At 40.1% G+C, this 14,137-nt stretch overlaps 1 protein-coding gene across 1 annotated transcript in view; it reads left to right on the top strand.

Moving 5' to 3' along the window:
• Positions 1-469: 469 nt before the first annotated feature.
• Positions 470-14,137, top strand: part of SYPL1 (synaptophysin like 1) — a 29,349-nt gene continuing 15,681 nt past the window's right edge. Inside the window, exon 1 of the mRNA XM_019958668.2 lies at positions 470-646. Within this exon, the coding sequence (XP_019814227.2) occupies positions 578-646 (69 nt within the window). The 5' untranslated portion in view covers positions 470-577. The remainder of the gene's footprint in view (positions 647-14,137) is intronic.

The following is a 14,137-nucleotide window of genomic DNA, read 5'->3' as shown; positions in this document are numbered from 1 at the left end:
CTGCAGTAACTTTCCATCATTTTAATAAAAGGTCTCTTAACACCAGCCTTGAATCGCGCCTTCATTTGTGTCAATGTTATAAACCTAGCTAAAACATTGGGAATAGTGACGGGAAGCCAGTGTAATAAAGCTGCTGGGCCAAAGCCGTAGGTTTCCGCTGGATGGTTTTCGCAGCGCGAGGCAGCTGTCCCAGCTACGCTGGCGTGGGACTGAGCGCGCGCATGCGCGGCAGGAATCCGAGCGCGGAGGCTGGACTTGAGGGAAGGGGGCGCGGCGCACGCAGCATGGCGTCGAACATCTACTTGGTTCGCCAGCGGATCAGCCGGCTGGGCCAGGTACTGCTCGGGGAGGCACCGCCCCTTCCCTGCCCGTGTCCGCCCTCGCCTCCCGCGCCCGCCCCTCTCCGTCTCCGCCCCAGTGCCTCGGCAAGCGGCTCAACCGCCGCCGCCCCGCCCCGCGGCCTCCCAGGCCCGCCTCCCGGAGCCGCCCCTCCGGCCCTTCCTCGCGGCCGTGTAGCTCTGTCTGGTCGGTCCCCCTCCTCCTCCGCCTAACACTCTTTCCCTCCTTCCCTCAGAGGATGTCCTCCTTCCAGCTCAACCTCAACCCGCTCAAGGAGCCTCTCGGCTTCATCAAAGTCCTCGAGTGGGTGAGTGCAGCCTGCGCCGGCGAGGCTGGGAATCGCGTCGCCGCGCCCGCTCCGGTTCCTGCTCCCCTTCCGGCGCCCTCTGCCAGGAGACTGGGAGCTCTGGGAACTGAGGCGCAGCCCGCCCCGCACGGGCCGCGAAGCCGCGTTTGCCCCCGGGGACGGGCCTGGACGGGACTGGACGCGCGGGGAGGGGAAGAGAGGCCGAGGCCTGGGCCTGCGCGGGGCGGGGACGCTGCGGTCGGCGTTGAATCACGAGTCCCTCGGCTGCCTCCGTCCCAGGCGGAGCCCCCCACCCCCACCCCTACACACACACACACACACACCCCGAAGCTCTCGTCTGGGTGTCCTCCGGAGAGTGGGGGTTCAAATTTCTCTTTGGCTTCACAGCTTTCCGCAAGGGAAGAGAAAACTTCCTGTTGCGGTCTAACCGAAGCCCAGCGGGCTGGAGTCGCGCTCAGGCCAGCAGGCGCTGCCTCTGCGCCTCTAGTAGAAGGGGCCAGTCAGTGCATTTCTGTCCTCTGCAGACTCAGAAGTTGGTGTGCCTTCTCCAAGTGACTTGACGAGCTCTTGGGTCTTAATATGCTTTTAAGATTGGCTCCAAGTTAAAAAGGATAAAAATAAACTGGGACAGGGAAGCGGGCGGAGGTGGGGGGAAAAGGTCCAAACAAAATGCGTTGTTAGTCTGATCCACTGAAACATACGTTAGGAATCGCAAGCTGGGAACACAAGTTAGGAATCCAGTTTGTTTTAGGTATTTCGCAGGAGCATCCTGCAGTCAGCTTTCAGTCCTTTCCTGGGGACATTCTCAATCATTAACATCAACCCAGATTTATTACTTCAACCTTGGTAATGATCACTTCGGAGAGCTTAGTGAATACACCAGGCACTGCCTTCAGAGTTAGTGGCCTAGTACATATTCCAGTGCTGGTTTTCAGGCCCGTATCAATAGGCAGCTGGCATCTGTCCAGTGGTGCAGGCAAGTTGCTTTTGTAGCCAGCAGTATTTACATCCGTAGCTCTTCAACCCCGTATGTTAGTGATAAAATGGTGAAGAGTAAGAACTTAGATTTCCTGTTGTAAATAACCTGCGGAGGTAACAGATTTTCTAATGAATGCTCAATCTGATTTCCTTCCTACACGCAAAGTTTCCTGTGTTTCCCTCAAAGTTTTACTTGGTGTCTTCTGAAAACTGCTGATTTCACACATACGTTTATGTTAAAGACACCTAAATGTACGTATTTAGGGTTCTATAAACATCTGTCCAGATTTAAATATCAAGAGGATTATATTTGAGTATATAAAAATTTTATATTGCAAGAGGAAAAACACATTTAACTGGGCTAATCAAATACCAAGTTTAAGGGAAAAAATCTTATACCTAGTAGTTTAGTCTTCTAGAGGATTATAATTAAACTTATAATTTAAAATTTCACTTAAATGAAGTCAGTTGTTTATATTTGTGCTTACATTATTCATCAATCTTTTTTAAAACAACTTCTTTTCTTAATATTTTAAAATATTAGTGGTAAGTTTATTAGTGATCCTAGGTGACATTTTTGAAAGATACCCTTTTTAAGCTTAGGAAAATACTACTTTCAGTTTGCACAACTCATTATTATACAGAGACTCTTTCATGAAAAGAATATCCATTGTTGATGAGGTAGAGAATTATTTATTCAACAAATATTTGAGTAGGTATTATATACTGGTGCTGTGCTAAGCACTAACAGACAAATGGTGAGTAAAACGTTTTTTTCCTCACGACCTAATAAAAGACATGAAAACAAATATAAATATGCTGTATGACCAATACTATAATAAAGGTATAGGTTAAGTGTAGTAGGTGAAAGGAAGGAGAAATCAAATTGCTTGGAGGTGTAGAGAGGATTTCATAGATTAAAGATTTGTTCACTTGGGGAATGGGTGGGGAATGGCTTTCTAGGTAAAGAGGAGCTTATGTTCAGTGGTGTGAAAAGCTGAAGCAGCAGAGCCCTATTTGAGAACTTAAGTAGTTGAGGTTGACTCTGCAGTCTTTATCGGGAGGGAGATGGCAGTTTGAGATGATTCTGAAAGATTTCAAATAGTTTGAATAGTTTGGAGTTTATTCTACGAGCCAGTGGTTCTTGACCCTTTGGGTTAACCTTGGACAATCTAGGCCATTAAGAGAATGCATACATGCAGGTACAGAATTTTGTTTTGTTTATTGTACAGCTTCCACTTAAGACCAGAATTCCTATTGTGTGTAGTGGATTCACTCATTCAAGAGTAAATAAACAAGTGGATAATATAATTAGATTTGCCTTTTAGAAGTTTTTGTCAGTGTAGGGGATGAATTGAAAAGGAAAGGCCATAATTGAAGAAAGGGAAATCTATTGTTTGAATTATCAGTTCAATTCGGTCGCTCAGTTGTGTCTGACTCTTTGCAACCCCATGAACCGCAGCACTCGAGGCCTCCCTGTCCATCACCAACTCCTGGAGCCCACCCAAACCCATGTCCATTGAGTCAATGATGCCATCCAACCATCTCATCCTCTGTCTTCCCCTTCTCCTCCTGCCCTCAATCTTTCCCAGCATCAGGGTCGTTTGAAGGCCTGAAACTAATCTCAGTGGAATTAGAAAGCAAGAGGTTTAGAAACTGAAATATATTTGTGTGTTTGCGTGTGTTTAGTCGTTAAGGTTTGTTCATTTCTGATCCCATGAACTGTAGCCCACCAGACTCCTCTGTCAGTGGGGTTTTTCAGGCAAGAATACTGGAGTGGGTTGCCATTTTCTTCTCCAGGTGATCTTCCCCATCCAGGGACTGAACCCGCATCTCCTACATTGTAGGCGAATTCTTTTTTTTTTTTTTTTAACTCTTTCTGAATTTTATTTATTTGTTTTTAATTAATTAATTTAATTAGAGGCCAGTTACTTTACAATATTGTGGTGGTTTTTGCCATACTTCGACATGAATCAGCCACGGATGCACGTGTCCCCACGTCCTGAACCTCCCTCCTACCTCCCTCCCCACCCATTCCTCTGGATTGTCCCAGAGCACAGGCTTTGAGTGCCCTGCTTCATGCATCGAACTTGCACTGGTCATCTATTTTATATATGGTAATACACATGTTTCAGTGCTGTTCTCTGAAATCATACCACCCTCGCCTTCTCCCACATAGTCCAAAAGTGTTCTTTACAGCTGTGTCTCTTTTGCTGTCTTTCTTGCATATAGGGTCATTGTTACCATCTTTCTAAATTCCATATATGTGAGTTAATATACTGTATTGGTGTTTCTCTTTCTGGCTTACCTCACTCTGTATAATAGGCTCCAGTTTCATCCACCTCATTAGAACTGACTCAAATGCATTCTTTTTTATAACTGAGTAATATTCCATTGTGTGTATGTACCACAACTTCCTTATCCATTAGTCTGCCAATGGACATCTAGGTTGCTTCCATGTCCTAGCTGTTGTGAACACTGGGCAGGCGAATTCTTTACTGCTGAGTTACCAGGGCTTCCCAAGAATATATGTGTAGGATGAAGAAAAGGCAGGGCTCTAAGATGACTGCCAAGCTTCTGACTTGGAGTAGTAGTGGCACATCTATCTAAGATCACTAAGGAAAAGCCGCAGATTTTAGGTAGAAGGTCAATAAGGTTTTGGATATATTAAGTTTGCGGTCTCTTTAGAGCATGTAAGTGGCGGTACCCTATAGATATATAGGTCTAGAATTTAAAAGAAATATAGGTTGGAGATTCAGCAAATATTTGATTGCAAAGGAAAAGGGAATAGTTAGGAGAATGGAGAGAAATAACCTCACTGTTAGAGACATTTCAAGAAAAGAGTACTCAGCAATATTAGGTGCAATGTGAAAGAAAGTGAAAGTGAAGTCACTCATTCGTGTCCGACTCTTTGGGACCCCATGGACTGTAGCCCACCAGGCTCCTCCGTCCATGGAGTTTTCCAGGCAAGAATACTGGAGTGAGTTGCCATTCCCTTCTCCAGGGGCTCTTCTGGACCCAGGGATTGAGCCTAGGTCTCCAGGATTGCAGGCAGATTCTGTACCATCTGAGCCAGCAGGAAAGCCTGGGTGGAAACCTATTTTAAAGATGGGAAAGATTGAATGTGTGTGTACACTGTAGAGAAGAGACTTGAATAGAAGGTTTAAAACAGAAGCTGAGAGGGATAAGACAAAGTTCTAGAAGAGAAAGGCCCGTAGCAGGAATTTTTAAGTGTGTTTTGAATGAATTGTTGAAGTTTCATAAGGTGTTGAAAGATGTATGGGTTGCTTCTAAAAATAGTCAATAAGTTTACAAACAAATATAAAATCTAGATAAAGGCTGTTTATTATAAATATTACTATCAGAATAATTCTCCAAATCAGTTTATCTTTAGTAAGATTCTAAAAGATGTTCGACTAAGATGCAGTCGGATAATATGTAACTTTCAAGGGGTTACAAATCTGAAGGCCTCAGAGACATGAAGGCAAGTGCCCAGTAAATATTTATTGACAGGATAAAAATCCAGTTGCCAAAGCAGAAGCATTTCTACTTGCTTCTAAACTGCAGCTATTACATATATATAAAACTGTTGTTATCTCCATGTTACGCAGGTTTTGAGAAATTAAGTAACTTGCCCAGTATCCCATGGTTGTGATTACTATATCCTGGACTCAAAAGTCTGTTCTTAGGCTTTTCAGTAACTTCCTTTTGTGTTTCTGATTGGTCTTTTAATAAAGTTAATGAAAAGATTACCAAAAATTTCCAGTTTAAGAAACAGAAATGTAAGATTCCTAATGTAATTTTTTTCTTGTTACATTTATGTTTCTACTAGATCTTAGAAGTTAAAAACAAGTAGGGTTTTCTTGATTCATTTATCAAGTTTGAATGTTTTTTTCTGATTTTATACTTAAAATTAATGAACAAATTCAAAAGAACATTTAAAAGCATTATTGTTTAGTCCCTCGGTCATGTCTGACTCTTTTGCAACCCCATCGCTTTGGGGTAAATTATTCTCCAGGGAAGTTAGTGTGAAAAACAATGATTGAGAAAACCTATAACCATTTGAGCATTACATATATCAGTTTGTTTAAACAGCATATTTTCAGAAATATGTGCTAGTTTATATAGAATAATCATCCCAAGTAGACCACTAAGATTTTTGCAAACAGGGACCATGTTTTATTGTAATTTTGTGATTTATAATATAGCACAGAGGAACACCACAGAAAATACAGATTGTATTACAGAGTACAGGGAATGAGGCATACTTAGACTGATGTTTGTTTCATCCATTTGCTTAATACTTAAATTTTTAGGCTATCAGTCTATGACACTGACTGCTTTTTAAGAAACTTATCTTTCTCTTAACCTTGCCATTTGTGTTCACTTTTTTTCTCTATTGTAGAAAGGGAAAAAAAGGATTTCAAATGGTATTTTGTGCCTAACAAATCGCCTCTCTGTACACGTAAAACTTGCAGTATACTGACTGACTTACCCCATGCCTTTGCTCTCTGTTTCTTCTACCTGGAATCCTCTCGGTATTTACTCTGAACACTCTCATGGGATATACAAGATGTTTTTTCCATAGACTATATATATATTTATGTTGTGTGTGTATATATATGTACATATATATAGTCAGTGCTTTTAGAATGCACAAACATATACACATATGCACTTACCTCACACAAATAACAATCTCTGATAAAACATTAAAGGGAAATTTAAGGTAACAGAGCAATGCTTTATTATAATAAAGTGTACTCAAACACAGGTCTCAGAACCCCTTTAAACACCTAAATATTGAGCACCCCAAAGAATTTTTGTGTATGTAGGTTATATCAGTCAGTATCTACCGTATTAGAAATTTAAGCTGAGATTTAAAAAATTTTTTTTTATTTTAAAATAATCACTTGAAAGTTAGAGTACATCAGTGACAACAAATGCTGCTGGTTTTTCTTAAAGTGAAAGGCTCATCCTATTCATTAAAAAAAAAGATCTGACAGATATCTGAGTCTGAATAACTATATTATGTCTATTACTCATTCTTTCAAGTAAAAATAGTATTCAATGAAAAAAGTGACTTTTTAAAAAAAATATAGCTATGTTAAACTTGTATTTTTTTTTAAATTTTATTTTATTTTTAAACTTTACAAATTGTATTAGTTTTGCCAAATATCAAAATGAATCCGCCACAGGTATACATGTGTTCCCCATTCTGAACCCTCCTCCCTCCTCCCTCCCCATACCATCCCTCTGGGTCATCCCAGTTCACTAGCCCCAAGCATCCAGTATCGTGCATCGAACCTGGACTGGCAACTCATTTTATACATGATATTATACATGTTTCGATGCCATTCTCCCAAATCTTCCCACCCTCTCCCTCTGCAACAGAGTCCATAAGACGGTTCTATACATCAGTGTCTCTTTTGCAGGTTATTGTTAGCATCTTTCTAAATTCCATATATATGCGTTAGTATACTGTATTGGTGTTTTTCTTTCTGGCTTACTTCACTCAGTATAATAGGCTCCAGTTTCATCCACCTCATTAGAACTGATTCAAATGTATTCTTTTTAATGGCTGAGTAATACTCCATTGTGTATATGTACCACAGCTTTCTTATCCAGTCCTCTGCTGATGGACATCTAGGTTGCTTCCATGTCCTGGCTATTATAAACAGTGCTGCGATGAACACTGGGGTACACGCGTCTCTTTCCCTTCTGGTTTCCTCAGTGTGTATGCCCAGCAGTGGGATTGCTGGATCATAAGGCAGTTCTATTTCCAGTTTTTTAAGGAATCTCCACACTGTTCTCCATAGTGGCTGTACTAGTTTGCATTCCCACCAGCAGTGTAAGAGGGTTCCCTTTTCTCCACACCCTCTCCAGCATTTATTGCTTGTAGACTTTTGGATCACAGCCATTCTGACTGGTGTAAAATGGTACCTCATAGTGGTTTTGATTTGCATTTGTCTGATAATGAGTGATGTTGAGCATTTTTTCATGTGTTTGTTAGCCATCTGTATGTCTTCTTTTGAGAAATGTCTATTTAGTTCTTTGGCCCATTTTTTGATTGGGTCATTTATTTTTCTGGAGTTGAGCTGTAGGAGTTGCTTGTATATTTTTGAGATTAGTTGTTAGTCAGTTGCTTCATTTGCTATTATTTTCTCCCATTCTGAAGGCTGCCTTTTCACCTTGCTAATAGTTTCCTTTGATGTGCAGAAGCTTTTAAGTTTAATTAGGTCCCATTTGTTTATTTTTGCTTTTATTTCCAATATTCTGGGAGGTGGGTCATAGAGGATCCTGCTGTGATTGATGTATGTCGGAGAGTGCTGTGCCTATTTGTTCTCCTCTAGGAGTTTTATAGTTTCTGGTCTTACGTTGAGATCTTTAATCCATTTTGAGTTTATTTTTGTGTATGGTGTTAGAAAGTGTTCTAGTTTCATTCTTTTACAAGTGGTTGACCAGATTTCCCAGCACCACTTGTTAAAGAGATTGTCTTTAATCCGTTGTATATTCTTGGCTCCTTTGTCAAAGATAAGGTGTCCATATGTGCGTGGATTTATCTCTGGGCTTTCTATTTTGTTCCATTGATCTATGTTTCTGTCTTTGTGCCAGTACCATACTGTCTTGATAACTATGGCTTTGTAGTAGAGCCTGAAGTCAGAAAAAGTGACTATTTCAGGGAAGAACTCAGTTGCTTTAATGTTCTGCCTGGAAACAACCATTGTTTTTCGGTATGCAGTAAAAGTGATTTTTGTTTGTTCATTTGTTATTGAAGTACTATAGTTAATTTACATTGTTGTTTTAGTTTCTGGTGTACAGCAAAGTGATTCGGTTGTACATACATATATTCTTTTTCATTTCCATTATAGTTTATTACAGTATATTATAGTTCCCCGTGCTAAACAGTAGGACCTTGTTGTTTATGTTTTCTGTAGTAGTGTAGCTGATCCCGAACTCCTAATTTATTTCTCCCTGCCTCTTCTTTGTTAACTATAAGTTTGTTTTTTATGTCTGTGAGTCTCTTTCTGTTTTTAGTGTTTATTTGTATCATACTTTTGGATTCCACATATAAGTGATATCTTACGATATTTGTCTTTCTCTTTCTTACTTCATTTAGTCTGATAATCTCTAGGTCTATCCAAGTTGCTGCAAATAGCATTATTTCATTCTTTTTTATGGCTGAGTAGCATTCCATTCTATTTATAGACTACATCTTCTTTATCCATTCATCAGTCAATGAACATTTAAGTTGCTTCCATATCTTGGCTATGTAAATGGTGCTGCTACGAGCATTGGAGCATTTTCAGATTCGAGTTTTATCCAGGTATATGCTCAGGAGTGGGATTTGCCAGATCAATGGCAACTCTGTTTTTAGTTTTTTAAAGAACTTCCATGCTGTTTTCTGTGACTGCACCAGTTTACATTCCCACCAATAATATAAGAGGATTGCCTTTTCTCCACCTTCTCTCCAGCATTTATTATTTGTAGACATTTTGATGACTGCCATTCTGACTACTGTGAGGTGATACTACATTATTTGCAGTTCCCTGATAATTAGGGAAGCTGAACATCTTGTCAGGTACCTGTTGGCCATCTGTATGTCTTCTTTGGAGAAATGTCTATTTAGGTCTTCTGCCCATTTTTTGATTAGGTTATTTTTTGTTATGGAGTTGTGTGAGCAGTTCGTATATTTTGGAAATTAAACCCTTGTCAGTTGCATTGTTTGCAAATATTTACTCGCAGTCCTTAGCTTGTCTTTTCAGTAGTAAAAGTATTTGCACATCTTGTTTCGTCCCACAGAATTTTAAGAAGACTCAAGAGTCAGGATTTAATAAAAGTAATTTTCTGTTTCATCAAAGACACTTTCAAGTAAAACTAGCTTTTTTCATTAACTGCAAGTGCATGGCAATGAACTAACAGTTTGATGCTTTTGCTGATTCTTACTGAAGCCTAGCAGTTTTACCCATCAGTGCTTTTGTGTCGATCAGCACAAATGTCAACATAGTGTAAAAAGCAAATGATGTTGTAATAATATTGTGAAAATATTTTTGACCTCACAGACCCCTTGAAAGAGTCTTTGGTACTCCTTGGGATCCACAATGGAGAAGGCAATGGCACCCCACTCCAGTACTCTTGCCTGGAAAATCCCATGGATGGAGGAGCCTGGTAGGCTGCAGTCCATGGGGTCGCTAAGAGTCGGAGGACTGAGCGACTTCACTTTCACTTTTCACTTTCATGCATTGGAGAAGGAAATGGCAACCCACTCCAGTGTTCTTGCCTGGAGAATCCCAGGGACAGGGGAGCCTGGTGGGCTGCCATCTGTGGGATCGCACAGAGTCGGACACGACTGAAGTGACTTAGCCGTAGCAGCAGGCTATTTAGAACTTTCTGTGATTGTACTTTTCAAACAGATGGAAATAACAGAAAAGTGAAATTGAAGCACTTTGAAACTGACTTTACTGCTCAGTGCACAGTGGAAATAAACTGAAATATCAACATCAGTAACAAAATGTTTTTTAAAAATGAATATCTTTAATAAATGCTTCAGACCTTGACTTAGAAAAATCAGTAACTTGGTTCTAGGCATCTAATCTGACTGACTAAAAGCAGACATGCTATGATAGTTCATCTAAAGTACTGAATGGTCATTTGATTTAGTAAAACAGCATGCATTGATTTTGGACATAGACCTTCATTTACAGTATAGTTTTAGGTCTGTTTCTGAAGATTTCAATTATATAATTTTCCTGAACAGCTCAATCATGAAATAGCAGAGAGGACCGTGCAACTAAAAACATGTAAAACATATCCATAAATTAGATGAGTACCAATGTTCACCAGAAGGATCTTCTGTGAGCTGTGCAGTGTCTGGGAGTAGGAGCTGGAACTGGGACTTTGGCTGACTATCAGTATAAGATTTTATACACAAAGCCCCAGATGCATGTTTTACTATGTCGTTATCTTAAGGCATATTATATACTCTCGTTAAATTTCATTCAAATTTAAAAAAACCCTTATTTCAGGTATTTGTCTAATATTTTCTTCCCCCAACCTTTTCTGATTAAGTAGAATCTTTTTTTAACCTGGTCACGTGGCTGATGAATCCAGTTCACAAAGAGTATTAATGCTCTTGGACATGAGTTTTTGTATTGTCACTGAGTAGTTTCCGTGAAGACATTTTTAAGCCACCAGTCCATTTTGTGAAGATTAGTTTGGTTAAAAGTAAATAGTTAAAATAGTTAAAGTCACTTAGCCATGAACACTCACATTATGACACATGAACTCTGAAGTAGAAGAATGGGTGATGGTATCACTGTCTGTTCTGTGTTATGGGACTCCCTTACCTTCAGGATACCCCACATACTGTCCGAACATCTGACTCTCTGACATACAGGCCCAACATGGGTTCCAGCAGTATATTAAATTTAATGAAGCTTTACTTCCTTAAGTCTAAGAGTAGATATAAATAGACGCATTTTCTTCTTGTACACCAGTTAAATTGAGTACTCCAGTCTACTTTAGAGAGTAATATTCTAGAGGGCCAGTCTGAAGTATGTATGAGTTACAAATATATAAATCAACGAGGCATCTGTCGTGTCTCTAATGTGGGTCCAATGGGCAGAGAGGTAAGTGGAACTTCAGACTGTCATCATGAATATGGGACCTTTTGACCTGAACAGAAGCTTGCTCTCATCCTGTGCCTGGATTCTTAGTCATTACTCTACAAGTGGAATTTCATGTCAGCGGTTTCAGTCATTCTTAATGGGATAGAATGGGGGCGGGGGGTGGGATTAGTTTCATAAGTGGCAAGGAAGTGTAAATCAGCATATCACTACTACTCATTTTAGACTAGAAGTACAAACTGAAGTGCATATTGGAACCCCTCATAAAGTAAATGAGTATTACAAGCTATTTGAAAGAAGAAAGAATAATATAATTCATTGATTACTGGTAGCTAACATGCATTCTGAGGGGTGGAGAGATGATAGAAAGTGACAGCAATCTGGAAAGCATATACCATTTCTTAAGTGTCATCTGTCACTCATTTCCATGGGACTGTCACTTTATGGGAATGTAGGTCTGATGTTGCATAACTTTGTTTCCCCATTCCCATGTGGGAAATCCAAAGTTTTATATGCAGCACGCTGATAATAAAATACTGACAACAGATTCACATTTTTCATGAATACTGGGAAGACCATAAATCTGTTTTCAGGTCAGCTTTCACCCGTGGGCTACACGTTCTAATTGTAATCAGAGTTCTAGTACAATGCAGGGAAAGGTAAGATGGTTGGATAGCTTACCCTCAGATTGTTTGTATTTCATTTAGTAAAAAGTGTGTACCTCGTCCCTTTTTTCCCATAAGATAAAGACCAAAATGGCAGACATGACATTTATTTATCCTCATAACGAAATGACAAACTTGAAATGATGAGTATGTAAGACTTGAAATATTGTTTTATTTGTACATTATTGAGTATTGATTTTTTTTCCCTTTAGTTAAGCAGTTATTTAGTGAGCATTTGGTGTATGTCAGGCCTTCTGCTAGGTAAGCACTGAAAACCCAAGAATAAGGACACGTGCAAAGATACGACAGTCTGCCAAGGGAGAGGTAAAGGCAATAATCTTAAAAGCAACAAGCTGTGGTACAGTGTGCCATTTATTTACTAATTTTTGTCTTCAGTGGGAAACTAGTTTTTATTATTTGGGGGTTTTTTTTTTCTTTTTTCTTTTTTTTTAATAAGCAAGATACACAAGAAAAATGCCTATAACAGAAGTAATGAACTCAAGTCTGTGGCAGCCCAGTAGTCAGAATATTTCCACCACAAGGAATCGGACAGGGCCTTAACGGATGAGCTTGTTAGAGATGCAGGGTAGGGACGGAGGGGAAATCGTGGCAGGAAAAAACACATACATTCAAGACATAAATACTTGGTGTGTTTCAGGAACAGGAAGTATACAGTGCAATATGACAGAATTGTATAGGCCCTTGCACTGAGTACAGTGTATAAATCTAGAAAGATAATGTTGAGGCTATGCCTCTCAGCCCTGCCTCTTATGCCAGATTAAGAACTTCGGGCTTTATATGTTTTCTTAAATTTGTATCTGGAAAGCCATTCAGGAAATCTCTTAACCATGGGAATGACACAACCAGATTTTTGTTTCATATCTGTATGATGTCACTCTAAACAGTTCTGTACCATAGAAACACAGTGCAGACTACAAATGCCAGCCATAGAGTAACTTTAAGCATTCTACTAGCCACACTAAAAAAGTAAGAAACAGGGGAGGTTAATTTTAATAATACATTTTGTTTAACCCAATATATCCAAAATATTATTGTTTCAACAAGTAATCAGTATAAAGTTTTTGATGAGATATTTTACATTCTTTTTTTCATACTAACTCTTCATAAACCATGGTATATTTTACACACACAACCATTTCAGGTCAGGCTAACCATTTTTAAAGTGCTCAGTAGCCACATGTGGCTCATGGCACCTTAATGGACACTGCAGCTCTAGAGCCCACAGTAAAAGATGGATGGCATTGAGAATGAGTTTAAAAGTGAAGAGTCTGTTGGGTTAGTCCAAGGAAAAATGGTGAGGGCCTGAACAAAGATAGTGGCAGGAGTGATGTACACAAGAAGTGTTACTTGCCATTCGTGTCCAACTCTTTGTGACCCCATGAACTGTAGCCCACTAGGCTCCTCTGTCCATGAAATTCTCCAGGCAAGAATATTGGAATGGGTAGCCATTCCCTTCTCCAGGTAAACAGAGCTTTTAAAAGAATTATGTTAGGTTTCTACAGTTGATCCTTGTTGATGTAGGTAGCTATAGTTGTACGTCTTCATTGCCGTGTAACTTCTCATTGTAAGTTCAGTTCAGTTCGGTCGCTCAGTCATGTCCGACTCTTTGCGACCCCATGAATCGCAGCATGCCAGGCCTCCCTGTCCATCACCAACTCCCAGAGTTCACCCAAACTCACGTGCATCGAGTCGGTGATGCCATCCAGCCATCTCATCCTCTGTCGTCCCCTTCTCCTCCTGCCCCCAATCCCTCCCAGCATCAGAGTCTTTTCCAATGAGTCAACTCTGAGCCAAAGTACTGGAGTTTCAGCCTTAGCATCATTCCTTCCAAAGGAATCCCAGGGCTGATCTCCTTTAGAATGGACTGGTTGGATCTCCTTGCAGTCAAAGGAAGTCTCAAGACTCTTCTCCAACACCACAGTTCAAAAGCATTAATTCTTCGGTGCTCAGCTTTCTTCACAGTCCAACTCTCACATCCATATATGACCACAGGAAAAACCATAGCCTTGACTAGATGGACCTTTGTTGGCAAAGTAAATGTCTCTGCTTTTCAATATGCTATCTAGGTTGGTCATAACTTTCCTTCCAAGGAGCAAGTGTCTTTTAATTTCATAGCTGCAGTCACCATCTGCAGTGATTTTGGAGCCCCCAAAAATAAAGTCTGACACTGTTTCCCCATGTATTTCCCATGAAGTGATGGG

This window comes from Bos indicus, chromosome 4 (genome assembly GCF_029378745.1).
Source record: "Bos indicus isolate NIAB-ARS_2022 breed Sahiwal x Tharparkar chromosome 4, NIAB-ARS_B.indTharparkar_mat_pri_1.0, whole genome shotgun sequence".
NCBI classification, from domain to species: Eukaryota; Metazoa; Chordata; class Mammalia; order Artiodactyla; family Bovidae; genus Bos; species Bos indicus.
Note: the sequence above shows the minus strand (reverse complement) of the source record. Positions and strands in the feature narration are given on the sequence as shown.